The 19,850-nt window shown below is 49.4% G+C and overlaps 1 protein-coding gene across 1 annotated transcript in view; it reads left to right on the top strand.

Annotated features, from left to right (window-relative positions):
• LOC144145282 (monocarboxylate transporter 9-like) overlaps positions 1-13,964 on the top strand; it is a 36,976-nt gene extending 23,012 nt beyond the window's left edge. Inside the window, exons 4-5 of the mRNA XM_077676833.1 lie at positions 100-1,320; positions 13,368-13,964. Coding sequence (XP_077532959.1) covers positions 100-1,320; positions 13,368-13,525 — 1,379 coding nt within the window. The 3' untranslated portion in view covers positions 13,526-13,964. The remainder of the gene's footprint in view (positions 1-99; positions 1,321-13,367) is intronic.
• The last annotated feature ends 5,886 nt before the right edge of the window (positions 13,965-19,850 follow it).

Genomic DNA, 19,850 nt, shown 5'->3' with positions numbered 1-19,850 from the left:
ATAAACAATAACTAGTAAATACCTTAATCGATTTTTCTAGCACAGCATGATATGGCTGTGGCATAACTGAATTACAACTGTGTGTCTCCTCTTTTTCAGGCCTTGGAATAGGAATGGGTGCTCTTTCTCTGTCTCTCTACGCCATGACGTATTTCGACAAGTACCGGGCCACTGCAAGCGGGTATAAATACGCCGGCATGGGGTTGGTGCAGCTAATCTTTCCTCTGGCAATTTCGGCTGCCCTTCGAGAGTACGGTCTTCGAGGTACGCTGCTCTTGCTGGCCGCCGTAACCCTAAACCTGATTCCCATCGCCATTCTCATGAAGACGCCCAAGCCTATGTCACTGAGCTGCAAAAAGCAGGCTCGCACGGACCTCAAAAAAGCTGACAGCCCAAGTTATGATATAGAAATGCACTGTACAAAGAAAAGTGGCCCTCCACAAGCTCCCCCCGCTTTCTCAAACACGAGTATTGCCAGTGCTGACCAGTTTCAACACGTCCAGAAAGCTGAAACCGTGGGTAGCGATACCACCACCTCAATATCAAGCAAGAAAACTGGAAGCCATATGGCATCGACAAGTTGTTCTGCTTTGCCCACTTCTGGAGCGAATATCAAAAACAGGATTCCAACAGAGCTTGCCAATGTCACTTCCGAAGAAAAGCGAGCTGACAAAGATTGTGTTTTCGATAAACACAAAGATGGAAACACTGATTACGCAACAGTGTGTTCGTTGGAGCTGCGTTTCAAAAAGGGACCAGAAGAAAGCACCTGTTTCAAACGCAACCTGGCTATAAACAACCAAAGCAAAGAAGAAACTTTGGTAATAGAGGACACACCCAATCATGTCGAAGGCAGCCTTCTAAATCTTCTTAAAAATCCCACCTTTTATCTACTCATTCTTACATTCACAGTTGCGGAGTACACACAACAGACGTTTGAAACGACGGTGTTTGATTACGCCATGGATAAGGGCATTGCAAGGAGTCAAGCGGAGCCAATCATAACGTACGTGGCCGCAGCTGAGATTCTTGGTCAACTCACACTGCCATTCTTTTGGGACTCCTGCGGCCTTCGGCGTAGCATTTTGGCAGCGTTATGTCTTTTGGCAGAAGCGGTCTGCTTTGTGGCAATGCCGCATGCAAAAAAATCTTGGGAGGTCCTTGTCGCTATCCTGGCTTTGAGCTTTCCTATGGGCTGCCTCCTCCTTTTGAAGCCTGTTCTGCTGAGTGACCACATGGGTGTACGGACGCTCGCCGCCTGCTGGGGCATGGCTGCCATCGCCATGCTACCATTCGCCTTCGGGATGCCGTTCTTGATAGGTAGGTTTCCCGCATGGGTAATCATAGTGAAGGATGTTGATGAAACCTAATATGCATGGTACAGAACCGTGCCGTCACTGTACATGCATAAAGGCCTTCTATAGATGTTGGTATGGTTTTGTAGATTAATACCTGAGTGTGTCGGGAAACGCAGTAAGAAGGTGTAGCCAAATGTGTTTGTTCCTATAACAAGGCCTTCCCGCCTTTAAAAGTACCCCCACAGCCCGTACAGTGTAACGCCCTGCATTTCCACAAAAATGCAAGTTTGGCAAAGTTTGGCAAGTTTGGCAAATGCAAGTTTGGCAAAAGTCTCCAGGCCTTTAATTGTTATAATATAGCAAATGAAGATAATCGGTTGGACATAATTTCTAAAAACCAAGAAATTAAAAAATGGGAAGAATTAAATATTTACAAAAAAATGATCGGACAACATAAAAAATATGCATCTTGCACATTTCGCCCAAAACTTAAAGAAAAACGAAAAAAATCCGCAAAGGGACGCCAGAAATACAAATAAAAATGGCATAAACAGACTAACTCTGAAGTACACCTTGTATCACCGGGAAAGAAATTTGGGAAGCAAAGGCACTTCATCGCTGTAATGGCATTAACTTACATCATTAGGGAAAAGAAACACAATAAATGTTAAAAAGAATAAAATAATATAACGTCACTCGCCACTCATAGCCATATTTGCCTGTTAAGAACTTACACTACACAAGCGGAATAAGAATGTTAAACATTACTATACTATTATCTAGATTTCTGCAGATATTTAAATACGCAAAGGTGATGCGATGTGAAAACAGCTTCCAAAACCGGAACCTGTACACGTACCTGAGGTCCCCCCTTGATATCAGGGGCTTACAAAGGACCCAGACATCTTTCTTCTGAAATAATTCTAAAACTAATGGGTGTTTTTTATACTTCACAACGTTACAATTGAAGTGTAACTGACACAGCAGGAAACGGACAAGTAGCCGTGCTAACAATAGTATTCGCTTGAGGCACGTCTATCTGCCCAGCTCCAACGGTTTCTGTTCCTGATGTATCAACCAATTTTCCATAATTCATACTTGGGATTTAAAAATTATGGTCGCTTTTTTTTCAAAATCTTAAAGAATTCTAAATCATCTGTGACAACCTGAAAATTACAGCTGGCTGGTTGGTACCATGAATAGAAATCATACTTTGTTATTTGTTTTAAATGTAAGTTTTAGTTTTTTTTTTGTTTTAAAGAGCTTCATTTATGGAAAAGTGGCAGCGCATGGGTGGGCAGCAGCAAACAAGCAACAAGCACTTGTAACGGTTATATCTTTGCCCTGTCCCATTTCAGCGCGCTTTCACTTTCATATATATCGATCTGCCCACCTTCAAAACTTGCCTACCTTGTGTTTAGGCCCTACACTCTATGAACACCATCTTATGTAGTGTCTTCACGCTGGGTACACCTTTTTGCGCTCTGTCCTTACCTTTCCCCTTCTTTTTCTGGTATCTTTTTTTCCTGGTATCTTCTTTTTCCATTGTTCCTCTTTCCCTGGTGTAGGGTCACAAACTAGGCCATATCCTGGACAACATTCCTGCCTTTGTTCTACCTCTTTTCTTCCTTCTGTTTAGGCCAAATGTCCCGCAAAAACGTAACCCACGCTGCTTACAATAGGCCTATTATATTGTATCACCTGTAGCGACCTGTACATTGTTGGAAAGAGTCAGCAGTATGCGAGGTGAGGGAATGCATAAAACGTTCACTAGAAGCCAGTAACAATAAAAGAAAAAAAAAAGGTGGGAGGCCTTTTTTTCAATATACAAAGCCGCGAGCTCTGGGCGATGCTCTGGGAGGTGAGCTCGAATCTTCTTTATAGTCAGGCCTCCAGCTCCAGGCCTCCAGCTGGTCATTTCACACTCCCACTGCTCCGGGACGGGGAATTGGCGTTGGATAGTAGGGGAATTTGCCCACATGGCAGTAAGGGGTGGAGGGAGTCTGGCAAAACGGTCAGTTACGAGGGTATTGGGTGGGAGGGATGTGGCATAAAATGGGGGGAACGTAAATTTGGCTTTGGAGTGTGCGCCAAAGGCGGGCGTCATCAGCGTTAGGAGACAAGTGAGGTGGAAGATACTGGAGAGCGACGGAGAGCGATGGAGCTTTATTGAATGCTGAAGAAGTTAGTCCCATGAACAGCAGTACTTGCTACTTCAAAAGGAGTGACCATAGTCAAGCGAAAAAACGGAAGGAAAAAATAGGTAGAAACAATAAATCAGTCACTGCAAAGCCTTACGATAGCGGCATCTGAAAGAACTTGGTCCCCTTCAGCCACAGTGCTACAAGGACTCGATCGACGCCAATATTACAAAAAAGCTGCGCGAGGCTTACCTTTTTTGCACCCTTTTTGAGTCATGCCAATAGGCCAGATGAACTGATCCTTGGGAACTTCCCCTTAAAGACACCCCTCCGAATAGTTCAAGAACCATAATTTTCCCTTTTAACCTCTGCTTTTTTAGCTTTCGTGTCTCTGTTTTTTACCATTTACATTGTACGGCGTGCTTTATTTAGGATAAGCGTATGTAAATTATTCAATAATGATCGGATCGTTGAGAATGTGTTAGGTTGGCCTTCCTCTGCCTCGCAAAAATTAGCGTGGAACCATGCGCTGTACAGGTGTGCATGTGTCATATGGGCCACACGAACGGCAGTTGTACTCGTCCCACCACGCCATAGCACATTCGCTCACGTTCCTGCAATTTTCACTCTATTCTTGATCGGTGTGGTGCAGATCGGACGTTACTGCACAGCGAAAGAACTTGAATATTGGGAGCGGCTGTATCGTTATTGGTGTGACGATTCAGTGTAGACAACCGTAACTGGTTCGATAAGGGGAAGTACGGCTATGTCGCCCACCCTAGATGGCAATGCCGGGAAAATAACGTCACAGACAGCGCCGTCAGCCATCCCAGTGACTGGGAGGAGGCTTGCTTCACAGTCTCTACAATTTGGTTGTAAGGTCGAGCTGGAACTGTTCTAATAATCTCGATGGCGGGGGAGGACTGGCGGCCAGTGAGGTAGTTGGAGCATGCTTACTGACACAGTTATAATCGACACGTAGCAGCCCGTGGCTGCGGTGACCGCTAGCGCAATGGTCGTTTCTTCAGCGGTGGCCGCAGTGGCGTGAGTGGGGGGGCCGGTTGTTCTGAGTGGTTTATGGTAGTCGAAGACGCCGAGTGCGGGGACTGGAAGATTGGTGTAGGTAGGGGCATCATTGTAAGTGCTTGATAACGTTTTAATATTTAAGTAATAGGCATAGGAGCGAAACATTCTTGAGAGCACTTAATTCGGCTGACGTGACAAAAAAGTGAAAACACTTTGGCTTCAGTTGAGATGTTACGATAACATCTATCGATGATGGATGATATGAGCATGGCTTGTTGGCCAACGTTACTTTGCACGCGACGGTCTACTGCAAGGGGGATCATAGTCATCAGCTCGAGCTGTACGGTCGCGTTTCACATGGGTTCCGTGTTCTTCGAGCAAGTATGCGATAATTTCTCCTGACCCTCTAAACCTATGCTGTCATCGAACTCAGCCAGTCAAAATGAGCATCCGGACACCACGTTTGACGCGGTGGATGCGATTTTTGGACATTTAGGGCGCAGAACCACCCGCCAGGCCTACCACGGTAGGTAGGCCTAACTCCCTAGAACGGCATGCAAAGCTCTTTGCGCGATGGTGACGGCACTTCGGACGTACAAGCCCTCCATCCAAACCTGCATGAAGCTATGGAATCTGATATCACGAACCAGGAGGGTCAACAGCCTGTCACTACGAATCAAGATGGCGATTTCATTGAGGGCGTGTCGCGATCTTAACGCCGCTGCCAACGGGGCACCATCACGCCGCCAGCAACCACTGTAGGCGTATCACGAGCCCAAGCGCAAGCAGCCAACCTACTGCAGACACGTCAGCCCACATTTCGCCCTCAGCCACTCCCCCGATGTGATTACAGCTCGTCTTACGCCCGAAAGGTGGTTTACGCCTCCTAAACGTGGAATACGCCGAAGTCGCACTGGCCGTGCTGAACGCGAATAATGCCACGTTGCAAAAACCAAACCTTAGGCTTCGCATCGACTCTATACAGAATACAGCTATCATCAGCACTCCCTCTGCGGAAGCAGCCCGATCCCTCGTTCAAGTCAAGCAGATAACTCTCGGCACCTCCGTTCATCCACTATCACTGTACGGACATGCTCCCGATGATGCCAGGAAGGGTGTAATGCATGGGGTTCCGCTCCCCTTCTCAAATAACAAAATTCTCAGCAAACTCTACCAAACGAAATCTATGCAGTGCGTCGTCTTGGCCAAACCGCGACTGTGATCCTGACCTTTGCAGGGCCGAAGGTCCCATACTTTGTGCACCTCTATGGAGTCGAATACCCTTGCGCGTTGCGCAAGAAGACAGTTCCCGTCTGCATCACGTGCACGACGTAGGACATCGGTCTACGGCCTGCCCTCAGCCCAACGTCCAAGTGTGTCACCACTGCGGCCTTCGAGACCCGGCCCCAGACCATCCCTGATTCCCCACCTGCGGCCTTTGTAGGGGTCCCCATCTCGGGCTCGCCTGGCTCCACGAAGCGCTAAGCCGAACGCTACATCCTGCGGCAACGACGGTTCCGGCAAGTCATTGCGGCCAGCCGGAACAGAGCTCGATACCCGACCCCTTCCCTGTGGCCGGAGAAGGGAGCGGTCTCCTACTCCAAGTTCGAGACGCCGGAGCAGACCCAAAAGGAAGGGGCGTGGCGGAGCACCAACGGGGCCGGTTGCACGCAATAAAGACTCAAAACAAGTAAGCTGGGCTCAGCACGTATCTCGCACTGCTTCACCCCAAGCCCCCTCCCATGCCCAATCACACCAGGCTAACACACAATGCCACGAGTGGTCTCAGTTGCTGCAAATCATTGAACAGCTGAAAATATGATAGCCTCTTTACAATCACGTCTGGGTGCCTTAGAACGCGCTCCCCCCCAGCACTAACCCAGAAAAACGAAAGAAACCCAATCCTGCTTTTCGAACCTATGGCTCACTCATCCACACCCGCTGCAGACCAAAATCACACCTTACAGATTAGAAACCAACTTCCCTCGTCTAAGGACGTCTTTGCTCAACTAGTCAATCACCTTGGAAATTTTAATGAGGAAATCAAAAACCTCCGCTCAGACAATGTCATCCTCAAGCAAGAATTTCAATCCCTCAAGGAAGATCTTGCCCCCCTCCGGCAGGAAACGCAGGCTTCATTCGTCGTCAATTCAGGATGCCTTGCAACCCGTACAGACGCAGGGCCCATTAGACAAAACAGAATCGACAGTTGTGGCTCCCGTCCCCATTACCGCTCAGTACCATACGCTCGAACAGTCGATGGCATGACCTGCCACCCGACTTCAGATGGTCACGACATCCTCTAAGCAACAAGCCACGGCGATCCTTCAATGGAATTGACGTAGCTACAGAGGTAAAGCAGCCTCTCTACAACAGTACATACTTACAATTAGACCCACAAACAGATATTATAGTATTACAGAAAACAAATAGACCCACCGAGCTCCCAGGCTACCTCTAAGATGAAGATCCCTTAAAGAAAGCTGCTGCTACTTTAGTTCGTAACTCTGTTGCAGCCACATAGCATCTCACGCCACAAGCCGGGTGTGAACACATGCTTGTGGAGGTCCTCTCCCTTTTCATCAAACAAGCATCGAATCTATTTATTTTGAACATTTACTGTCGCCCTTCTACCTTGCACCCCGAGATCCAGAGGACAATTGAGGAAGCACTAAACCTCGCTAGGCAGTGTCCACTACTTGTCCTCTGGGACTTAAACGCTCCACACCAGCTTTGGGGGTACAAGTATAACACAAGAAAAGGGCAGAGCGTGGTGTCAGCCATCGAAAACTTCAGCCTCACCCTCCTGAATTATCCCAACACGCCGACCCACACAGGGACTAGCGTTATGTCGTGACACAAGCCCAGACCTCTGTCCTATCGGGACAACTTAATGTTTGATGAAGTAATACTGAAAGAAATCTTCGCTCGGACCACGACATTATCCACCTCCTCCTCCGACACCGGGATTTCAAAGCCCGGACCGGATTCGCCCGTATCACCAATTGGTATGCATTTCGGAAACCCCGCCTAATTCGGTCATCAGACCCTCACCAACTCTTTATGGAATGGATAGAAGACATCAATCGTGATGTTAAGGCTCAGACACAGACTGTAGCCACATCCTACCAAACCCCAAGTGTGGACGCAAAAGCTCATTTGCATATGGGAGGCGCACCACGGCCTTACTCGCAGGTGGAAGCGTCAGCACCATAATAGAAAGCTTCGTAAGAAGATTCACTGCTCTCCCAACAAGCTGCTGAGTACAATCAGAAGTTTAACAGAGAAAACTGGCTCTAGGTGTGCGACAGCTTGCAAGGCATTCTGACTACCCGCAAGACGTGGCACCTATTCCGCCACCTGCTTGATCCCCTCACCAGCAAAGGGGAATCGAACCGAAACATGACCCGCACCATACACGCGTACTCTGGCACACCCGACAAACTCATCCGGGACCCTCTAGACAAATACCTACAAACAGGTACAGCTGACCCTCCGCTACCATACACAGGCACCCCCAACGAGTCCCTCGATCGGAATATCCAGCTCTATGAACTCAGGGCTGGCTTGCAAGGATGCAAGAAACACAGCGCTCCTTGACCCGACCAGGTTACTTACAAGGTCCTCGCCAACCTTGGGGGCGACGCACAAGCGACCCTGTTCCCTCATTTCAAGAAGTTGTGGTCGTCCGGGAAGCTTCTCTCGCAATTGAAGACTGATGAAGTACATTTCATACCCAAGCCAGGTAAATCCCCACATATCGACAACCTCAGACCGATTTGACTCACCTCCTGTATTGGAAAAGTATTGGAGCGCATAATCCTCAAGAGACTCCAGCAGCATTTAGAAGATACGCGACAGATGCCAGACTCCATGTATGGATTTCGTGAACACCTCAGCACCCAAGACGTGCTCCTTCAAGTTAAGGAAGAAATAACTGCACCAGCCACCCGTCAGTCCCCTCGAGCCAACCTTGCCCTGGATCTTAAATGGGCATTTGAAAACGTGACCCATGCGGCGATTCTTGGTCGTCTGAATCAGTCTGGCTGCGGAGAACGAACCTATACCTACATCGCCGATTTTCCCACAGATCGCCGAGCCATCCTGAAACTAGGAATTACCACCTCTAAACCAATTCAACTCGACAGTCGTGGCACGTCCCAGGGATCTGTATTGTCTCCCCTAGTGTTTAACATCACATTCATTGGCCTTCCCGCTGCCCTAGAGCAAATACCGAACCTTTGACATGCCCTATATGCGGATGATATCACCGTGTGGATGGGCACCGATTCCCTCGGGGGCATTCAAGAAACTCCAACGTGCTGCGGACGCAGTGAGCGCGTATGCCCAAGCCAATGGCCTCCGCTGTTCTCCTTAAAAGTCCGAATTAATTATAGTTCATAAGCACAGCCTCAACTCTGACCCTGACAAAATCTTGATTACCCTCGACGGACACACTATCCAACCGGCTAGAACCCTGAAGATCCCGGGTTTTACTATACACGCCAACACTAAAAACGACCAAACACTTTACAAACTTAGTAAAGCGACTGATCAGGTAATAGATATGTTTCGTCGCATCATCAACCGTCGCCAAGGCATGGAAGAAAAAGATACTCTTCGGCTCGTTCAGGCCTTTGTCATCTACCGCCTCACCTGCGTCGCGCGATATATTGTCCCAACTCGAACCGACACCGACAAACTCGATCGCCTCATTCGCAAAGCAACAAAACAAGCTTTGGATCTCCCGATGAGCACGTCTACGGCCAGCCTACTTAGCATGGGGCTCCACAATACCATAGAGGAGCTCATCGAAGGGCACCTTCCCAGTCAACGCCTTCGACTTGCCCAAACCAAAGCAGGCTGCGCGGCCCTTCGAAATATACAATGGTCATGCCCTGACCAGACCCGCCTGGTCACAATCCCCGAGACTTGCCGCCAGTACTTTTTTGTGCACCCCATTCCCAGAAATATTCACCCGGACCTCCACCCTGGTCGTAGAGAAGCCCGAAGCAAAGCCCACGAAAAAATTTACAGCAGCCGATCCGACCTAATCTACACAGATGCGGCCAGTTACGCAGACAACCAAACTAAAATGGCAGTGGTAACATTTAAGAACGCCTCATCACCACCGCTTCCTTCCGGACAACTTCATCCCTGGACACTGAAGAATTAGCTATTGCGCTCGCCCTTACCCAAACCACCTCCAATATTACATTGACTGATTCCAAAGCCGCCTGACGAAGGCTCTTGTCGGGACGTGTGGTCCCCGCCACATGCCGACTTTTGAAGGAACCTCCACCTGCCCATCGGGTGGACCTTGTGTGGACTCCCGCCCACTCTGCACTGATGGGCAACAATTCTGTTCGTCAACAGCCTCAAGACCTCACTCACCGAGCCGCTGAAACCGGGGCTGTTTCCACACCTCTCCTCACCTACCAAGAAATCACCCAATACTACCGAACCACGAGACAGACCTTCCCTAGTCCTCACACATCTTCATATCAAATCAAATCAAATCGTTTATTTTCCTTTCTTTTACAAAAGGAGGGCACAACCGGAAAAAGCCACTGTTACAAGAGGCTTGATGAGGCGGCTGCCCTGGTTTCCGGCAACAGCAGATATAACGACTGTATGCGATATTACTGCATTACACATCTTGTGGATTGGCCGAGGGAAAAAAAGACCCCCCCTACACACACACACAAACACACACAAACACACACACACACACACACACACACACACACACACACACACGCACACGCACACGCACGCACACACACACACACACACACACACACGAGAGAGAAATAAAATAAAGGGAAGACATAATAATGAAATCCAATCACAGTCATGGCCATACTTTGAGGAAGCGGGAATGGTAATAAGTATACAATTGCTACAATATTGGCAAAAGAAGCACTATATACAATAACTTTTTTTCATCAAGTGCAACCAAATTTGTTTTGAAGAAACGCTGTACACATAAAACATCGGAAACAGTCACCAATAATTACGTTGACCAAAAGCCAAGAAATCGCACTCAGACAAATTCAAGGAGGTACTTTTCCCCATCCCATCCGTATTCATTTACTCTTTCCTACCCAGTACTCTGATAAGTGTAAATTCTGCCACGAACCAGGAACTCTAACACATATATTATTCGACTGCACAAAAAACTCGGACCTTCCGCCCCTGAACCTGTCCCCTTCCCCTGAGCAGTGGGAGATACTGCTGTCCAGCTCTCGACCTGAGGACCAGCTCCTGCTTGTGACCAGGGCTACGGCAGCCTGGACAGCACATGGGCTCCTGGACTGAGGAACCACTCTCGCACTGTTGCGTCATAAAGTTGCCTCTCTCTCTCTCTACTGCAATTTTGTTACAACAAGGAAGACGGAGAAAAAACGACGATGTGGACAATTGTGTTCAGCACTGGGCTTCACCATGGCAGACAAAGACGAAGCAGTGCGTTTCTCCAAGCCTTGCTCAGTCTGCCGTGGACGCGTAATTGGAGCATCTACTATTCCGCCACGTAACACCTTTTGTGGAGGTTGCGTCGTTCATCCACATGTTGCTCACCACATTCGTCCGGTCTCGGACACTGAAACAATCTTTTCAAGTCTTTTGTATCGCTTTATCTGCCCGAACCCTGATAACCCATATCAATACCCATTCTTAAGCCCCGTGTCAACGGCGTATGATCAGCCGTGACCAGTGTATACCAGTCGAAATTACCAGCCATAATGAAACTTTACAACAATGCCACCTCCGCTACGTTCCGGGCGTGTCTCCAAGAGCGTTGTGCATTTTCTCACTACTTCGATGCGCATAGCTGCTCCAACTCGCCATCCTCATCTATACCAGAATCGACGTTCTTCATCTTCTTCATTAGGAAATACTCCCCGTCTAGAACTGCTGCATTTATTGCGGATGGAATAGCTGGACGATCGGCATTGACCCGGAGGCTGTGTTACAAGAATAAATGAACAAATCCGCGCAGCACCCTGCGTGCCACCAGAAGAGCACGACGAAGTGGACAAGTTTTTACCGTTCCAAAGTAGTGCATCAGTGAAGAAGGGGAAGCCTTATCGCTTTTACGTTCAAAATACGTAGGCTGTTTTAGATGCCGGAAGAATTTTTCTGAAGTACGCCTATACAGGCACGTCAGTCGCGCACCAATTTTTTGGTTTATTGCTTCTCTGACACCTTTACGTTATTAATTAAGCTACCTCAAAGCCATGGTCGGTGTGGTATCGGCGTACAGGAGTGGCTAATAACCCGCCCCGGTGGCTCAGCGCCTAAGGAGTCGAGATGCTGAGCCCAAGGACGCGTGTTCGATTCCCGGCAGCGGCGGCCGTTTTTCTGATGGAGGTAAAAAAGCAAAACGTCCGTGTATTCGATATTTCGGCGAACGTAAGAGACGCCCATTGGTCAAACTTAATCCGTAGCTCTCTTCTACCGCCCGCCTCATGACCAGTGCAGCGTCCGCGCGTTAAACCCCATATGCTCTCATTCATTCCGAAGTGGTTAATATAATTGCCTGTGTCCGCGCTTCCGTCTTTAATTTCCGTTCCTGCAAAAGTTGTTTTGCTTTTGCGACCGCGGGCGGATTTTTGTTACCATTGGCTGGGCAAGAGCAACAACACCATATTTCCCGATTTATGAGACAAATTTTGCTGTGCCATAGCATTCATACAGTGGCATATTTAAGAGTTTCAATGTTCTTTATACAGTATGTAAAGAGCAAGAAGCAAACTAGCAATGGAAATAGGTTCACAATTTCTTGATCCGGTGAAGTTTACAGAACTTAAAGAAAATAATCGCAATGCGGATTCAGCATACAAGTCTCGTAATAAGCGGTCGAAACATTATCGCCATTTTAAGCTTGGCTTAAGCTTGGGAGTGCCGATTTCTTACCCTTAGATAGGCATGTAAGCACAGTCGAAACCTGCCCAGCGAGCTATCCACAGCTTAAACTCTGCAGCCATGGCTAGCTGACGCCCACTTTTCAAGTGGAATATTTTGCAAGTGGCAGGTCTTACCCTCTCCCGCTACAACAGAAGATATTTCCGAGGCGAAACTGTACGGTAGAAACGTTTATCACCAATGTTACAGAGGAGAGAGACAGGCGTTGCAGCACTGCGCCAGGACCATTTTTGCCAGTAAGAAAGACACAAACCATTCTGTAAGGCTGGCGAGGCATTCGTTTGCTCAGCAGGCCAGCCAGTCTCCCAGTGCCCAGGCGTTCCCTAGAAGGTTAGGCTTTCTATCCTGTGGCGGCTTGGCAGTGATTCGGTTAGGTTGGCTTAAACATAGGATGGGTTTTTGCAAGTGCCGTGTCTAGCAGTCTCGCGCCAATATAAAAACTTCCCCGCCAGGCGCGTAGCCCACAATATAGATTACATTTGTTGCTCATGTTCATACCACCCATAAATATGATACATCCATTGTAGTTGCAAGTAGGACCGGGGGCACTTGGCCGTTCTCACACGGGTCGCTGAGGCGAGGGAGCTCGGCAACACAGGCACCGGCTGAGGCCCACCGCAGAGACTCCGACGCCTTGGCTGCTGGGCCTCCCCAAGTGGCTCAACAGTATAAAAGTTTCCCTCTCTCTCTCTCTCTCTCTCTCTCTGGATATTTCAAACTTCAACACTGTGACGACGATGACGATAGTTATTACGGCGATCAACCGTCGAGAATCTCAGTGACGAAAGTTGGCTTGGTAGACACATTAGAAGTTTCTGTTGACCGTGTGTTTCATTAAGTTGCCATAAAGTGTCACTCCGCTATTTATATTTCGATATTCTCTAGCCTCGTTTATGCGTTCATTACATAGCAAAATAGGGGTGAACATTGGTTGGCACACATATTTATATTCATGTCTTTTATTTCTTTCCAGGCGTGTTCCGAGACACCATGGGATCATACGATAATCTGTATCGCACGATATCAGCTCTCTGCGCCATACTTGGTGTTTTTATGCTCTTCTTCGCCTTTTCTGAGACTCGTTTAAAAAGGCACCCGACGAAAATCACCCCCCACGAAGGTCCGCGTTGATGGCGCCACTAAAAGAATAATGCGGGCCAATAAGAGCTTTCTCAATACTTCGAGGCTGCATGGAGCCTTTCACTTGACTGGGCCACAATCTCCTTCAATAGCATGGCTGGTGCGCTGGGATGTAGGACATTTAATTTATTTTATACCATATAATATGGAGAAAATAAGGTTTGCATGGCGCTCAGTCGAAATGTTGTGCCTGCAGTACCTTGACGATAGTCGTGCCGCCAGAAAGGACGTAGAAATGGGAAGCAGCTTTATTACATATTTTAATTCGGTACATATTCATCGCAATACCTTCGCGCTTTCGAAAGAAAAGGTGTAAAACAGAAATGGGGTGCAGCCTCCTGCAGCTTATTTCTAAGATTCTTAAGAAAATTTAGGTCTTTGCAGAGTAGTTGAAGCGCAGATATTATTACGTGCATAAAAACGAGCAATAAAGAAGTTGGCTACCTAAGCCTGTACTCATCCTGTCGTTCCTTTTCTGAAAACACACCTAGCTAAACAACGCTCCATTACGTATAAAAGGGAGAGAATTCTCCAAAATCTCCCTTATTCCGGTCATGAATGTTAACCTTCAAAATCGTCTTTCGCTCGAGCAACACGCGGGCCGCAAAGTGCGTCATCTACTAAGTGCACCACTTGTTTCGGCCTGGGGAATTCACAAACTAGACATGAAACACAAACTTTGTGAACATCTGGCGCTGGGTACCCTACCCGCACAGACTTACTTTGGGTCATCATGTAAAAATGTCAGCACCAACAAAATGTATTTTTTATTTCACGCACGTTTCCTTCTCTCTGCTTTGAACGAGACGTGAGCTGCAGAGTCATTTTAAACTCCTATCTGTGCAAGAAATCTCTAACTGAAACAAAAACCAACGTTTTTAAGTAAACATGACTAACATTACGATACTCTCTAATGTTAAATTTGAGCGCAGCGTGAACTTCAGGCTCTTCTCGGCAGCGGCGCAAAGCGGCTACTTCGGCGGAGTGCATTTCTGGATTCCGACGTCAGCGGCGCTGTTCCTCTGCTCACCGCACCCGCACCGCCGCCGTACGGCGTACAGGGGCGTGCATCACAGCACCCTAGCTCAAGCAGAACTTCCTTTGTCTCGGAAAGTGATCGTCATCGCCGAACGCACGTGTGCGCGCGCTATTCTGGCGTTATCTCGTAGCGTGTCGCCTCGGACCACGTCTCACTGGGTATCCTCGGCATACCGGCCTGGCTATCACAGTTTCCCCGTACTGACTTTTCTCGCTCTCCTCCTCACTCTGTTTTAGGTGTTCACCTCGTTCTCGCGGTTAAAAAGAGGCGAACGGGCATGGACGCCGCGAAACCAAGGAATGGGCGCTTAAGAGCTGCGCTCTAAAAAGGCGCTCTTACTGTCGGAATAAGACCAACTCCGTTGTACTCACCTTCAATATGGTGTGGTGAGTGTGAGTGATTTATTGGAATGGAGAGTGGAAAAAAGTGGACTGGGGATATTTTGAACTCATTTGGGAGTTAACCAGCATACAACACAGCCCGGGGGAAGGGGAGAGGGGGAATGAAAAGAAATAGGCGAGAACAAGTGGGAACAGAGAAAGAAAGAGATAAGGAGTGCGTAAAGGCTGGCTGGCAGGCATTGTGTTACAGCCGTTTGATGAGGTCGGGCTCCCTAGGAAGGCCAGGACAAGTCGGAAGGCTTCCCGTCGGATGGAGTTTGGGCCCGTCGGGAAAAGCAGGCTGGGCAGCTTGAGACGTTGGAGAGCGGCCCGAAGCTCTGCTCTCGGGGCATCGTGCTGCCGGCAGGAGCAGAGCAGGTGCTCCATGATCCAGGGTCAAGGCCCGAGAGTGTGGTTCCTTTTATGGCGCAGCCCTTGGGCGCGCGTCCCTGGGATGAGCAGCGTCGCCGTCGTCGTTACCGAGAAAAGAACGGTGGCATGACCGAAAAGTGAAAAAAAACTCCCACCTCCCCTCGCGGGAACCCCTGTGTAGATGCGACGCATAGGCGGAGCGGCGAAGGGAACGCGTTTTATAGCGCTCATAACGTTGAGGGGACTGCGTAAGCTGGTCCCAGTCGATGACGACGTTGGCGTACTTGTAAAGCGGCGTGGATGTTGCTTCGCCGGAGAACGGCACACCGGTTATATGCGCAGCGCGCCCGAAGGTGAGGAAACCGCGGGAGAGAGAGTACTGCACATGCGCCGGCCCCAGCGCGTCTGCCGCGGCTATGACGCAACGTGCCGCGGCTATGACGCAACGCAATCCAACACAATCCACTTTAATCCAATCCAATCCAAATCCAATCCAACCGAATCCAAGCCAAGCCAATCCAAGCCAATCCAAGCCAATCCAATCCAATCCAATCCAATCAAATCCAATCCAATGCCCCTCGCGAGAGAGTGTTCGTTATCGGAGAGGAGAGGGGGTGAGTGGCGGAGAGCGCAGCTCGCGCGGCGAGGAGAATGGCAGAGGGGTGGACAACGCCGACGACAACAACGACGACGACGCCGGAGGGACAAGGCGAGTGAATCAGATGCTTTGCATCTAAAAAGCAAAGGAGGAGGCTGTAACGAAATTCAGAGTGGAGGGTGGATCGCCGTGGCAACGCGAGACGCTTCTTCGAAAGTGTGCAGGGGGGATGACAGGAGGTAGTATACTGTGCCTGCACAATGCGCTCAACTGCGCTACACGAGGTTGCAGACATCCTGGCAAAGGGTACTGCTCGCCAGGTAGGGGTCCCAGCCTCCCGGGATGTGGTGTCATTCGGCGCTGCAAGGACTATCCTGACCCGAGTGTTGGAGGCCCTGCATCAAGATGTCCGAGCGGTCAGTGGTCGGGCCTCACGCGTCCTGCCCGGTCGCATAAGCAGAGACGCCCGGTCGCTCCTGCTTCGCCTGCGGCTTAATTTCTGCAACTTGGGAGCCCGCCTGCACCACCAGGGCGGCCGGGCGTCCCCCACCTGCGCCGACTGCCCAGAGCCCGAGACGCTCGAGCTCATACTGTGATCTTGCCGCCAGCATGACACCACGAGGGGGGAACTCCGGGTCGCACTCCAGTGACTCGGTGCACCAAGCCACAAGCTGGAAGACTTCCCGTTCCCAACAGGTCAGTACGCCTTCCGATGGGAGGTCTTCCAGCACTTCCTCAACGTCCTGGTTGTGACAGGACTAGTGCAGCGTTTGTAGCCGTCGAGCCTTGGACGAGACGAGCACGATATAGACTGTCCCCCACTCACCTCCTTCTTCCCTCGCTTTCTCTGTTCCTATCCTTTGAAACCACCCCTTCCGTTCCCTGGGTTGGGATAAATGAGGGTGAACTCCCCGTTGAGTTCAACAATATCCCCAGTTCTTTTCTCTTCCCTGTTTCTTGATAATCACCGCCACTACCACCTTTGCGAAAACGTGAGGGGGGCGTGCGCGTGACGATGATGTGCGTTCGCTTAAGACGCAGTTCGCTGTCCCTTCCTGAGACGCACTCCATGCCGCCGATGCAGAGGCTCACATAGCTGCCGTCGAGAGAACCCACGAGTCAGTGCTACCTTAGCGCACGGCAGCCATCAGGCGTTAGTGCTGTACTGGGGGTGAGGCAACCGGTCGTGCGCTTCGTCAGCCGCTGCAGCTAAACGAGCGGCCAGAGTGGACGCCCAGCACCACTGACTCGAGAACCCCGAGTGAGTGCTGAACAATGAGCGAGGCAACCGGTGCATGTGCTTCGTTAGGCACTGCAAATACTAGTTTTCTGTAACCATAAAAATATGTCCGTCCCAAATTCTTTGCCTCAAAATATTTCGTGCAGTCAAAACAGGTATACGGCTGCGCCCAAATATCACGTTAGGGAGTATCGTAATCACCACCCATTTCGTGCGAAACCACACCATAGGCCATTATCTCTATCCTTGGGACCAACGCGACTTGTAGACACCAAAATCTGATTGTATAGATTATTTCCGATACGTTTGCTGGAACTGTTCAAATAGATTTTTAATGGGCCGAGTAGGAAGTCTCTAACTGCTCTGCGACAGCAAATGATAAATAAATTATGTGTTGAGAAACTGAAAACTTGAATAAAACCGGAAAATACTGGTGTGGTGTGACATTTCATTTCTGAGCTCTATAATTATGTCTTCAACTTTATTGTATAGAATGGTGCCAATGCACAATGTGTATTTAATACGGCGTCATTACATGGCGAAGAGAATTGATTGATTGATTGATTGATTGATTGATTGATTGATTGATTGATTGATTGATTGATTGATTGATTGATTGATTGATTGATTGATTGATTGATTGATTGGAGGGTTTAACGCGCCGACGCAACGCAGGCGATGAGGCGCGCCGTAGTGGAGGGCTCCGGATTAATTTTGTCCACCTGGGGATCTTTAACGTGCGCCGATATCTCGTGCGCACTGGCGTTTTTGCTTTCCGACTCCATCTGAAAAGCGGCCGCCACGGCCGGGTATCGAACCCGCGACCTCGTGCTCAACAGCGCATCGCCTTAGCCACTGAGCCACCGCAGCGGGTCCGTGGCGCAGGGAAAACACTTCACTCACCCTAATACCCTCTCTGCATTCTACAGCTTCTCCTTTCTCCTAACAACCCGCTCCGCCTCGTCACGACTAAGACCTCCTGTCCGCATTAGCCCATGCTTCAAAAAGTATAAAATGCCACCAGGTTCGTCCTAAATGCTACTACAACGACTGGAAGACAAGAACTCATCCCCAAAACAACGAGTATAACGCCTTGTAATACTAGTGTGGCAATGGAAGCAAACCGCGTATGAGCAGACCCACAACAATCATTCCATAACGAAGTCAAAATGTAAAAAAAAAAGTAATCAAGGAAATAAACAGCTTTGCATTAAACAATGCCGCCTAAGTTAGTAAATTATACATTGTCACGTTTATTCTTACTGGCCCCTTCCATGCGTCCCTAGAGCAGCTGAGGTGCCGCATATCTCTGGGAATGAATGCTCCTCGAGTGTGCCGGTCAGTAAAGCTTTCCATTGTATTACTTGTCGTCCACGTCATGGGAATCTACAAGATAGGCGTTAAGCTTCAGTCCCCGTATTGGGGATTTTGTTGGCGGCGTTTGGAAAAGCTTTCTTGATTGGTGTACGCAGAACATGTGGAGCCCCCTGCTTATACACACCGCCGATAACATTCGTCGTGCTTTGCCTGTGTTTGAGCATCGACCTCATCCATTTCAGAAATTAGTTATTACTCCTACATTTCTTAAAATTATCATGTTATTACGGTCGTGTATCCCACGCAGAACCGCAATGGGCGCTGGGCTTACTGACAAGTGCCCGCCTCCTACCCCCTGACAACTCTGCACATCTAGGCTGCTTATTTCAGTCGTAGAGAACAAAGCTGCCTCGTTCTTGCAGTGTGGATCACCACGTTTTCTCCAATAAATGGCGTGTATAGTTGTGAGTTGGCTCCATCTATCGTCGGCGGTGACGTAGCCAGACAGACAGACAGACTGAACTTTATTTGGCCACAGCTGGGGCGATTAGGCCGGCGACGTCTTCTCCGTCGTCCGTCGGGCAGCAGGGCCCCTTTTCGGCAGGGGTCCGGTGCCTTCGGCCAAGCGGGCCAGGTCTTCTTGAATTTGGGGGTTTGGGTCACGCAGGGCGGCGTCCCAGCGCGCCTCGCTGGTGATAGTAAGGAGAATGGGATGGGATCGGTGCCTAGATAGTGGGATGCTATCACAGGCCCATATGATATGGGATAACGATGCGTGATGGACCGAACAATATGGACATTCGTCTATGTAGGTGTCGGGAAAGATCGCTGACATGATGGCAGGGGTGGGGAAGGAGCGGGTCTGGAGCTGCGGATATATGACCGCCAAGGATCGGGATAGAGATGGGTGAGGAGGTGGAAAAATGGCACGCTCCAAGCGGTAATGGGCGAGGATGTCCCCGTATGTGTGCAGCCTGTCCCGTAGAGTGAATATCTCACTATCATTGGCGGCGCCATCGAGCCCTCGGTAGACCAAAGCTCGAGCAGCTTCGTGGGCCGCTGAGTTTCCAGGTAGCGCGGTATGGGCGGGAGCCCAGACGAGAGTGAAAGAACGCGATCGAATGTTCTGTGCCTTCAGCAGGACTGATAAAGTTGCTGGGGAAACTCTTGCGTAAAGGAAATTTAGGATGGCTGATTTAGAGTCACTGATTATAGTTGTTTGAAGGTGGGGACTGTGGGTCATAGCCAACGCGATGGCGATCTCTTCTCCCGCCGTGGGGGATGTCGTAGATAAGGAGGCGGAAGCGAGCTGGACTTGTTTCGAGTCAACCACTGTGGCTACAGCAGCCGCTCTGGTAGGATAGGTTGCT

Source organism: Haemaphysalis longicornis, unplaced genomic scaffold (assembly GCF_048455015.1).
Source record: "Haemaphysalis longicornis isolate Haplotype H1 unplaced genomic scaffold, Haemaphysalis longicornis Haplotype H1 scaffold_7, whole genome shotgun sequence".
NCBI classification, from domain to species: Eukaryota; Metazoa; Arthropoda; class Arachnida; order Ixodida; family Ixodidae; genus Haemaphysalis; species Haemaphysalis longicornis.
This window is presented reverse-complemented; position numbering and strand designations above follow the sequence as displayed.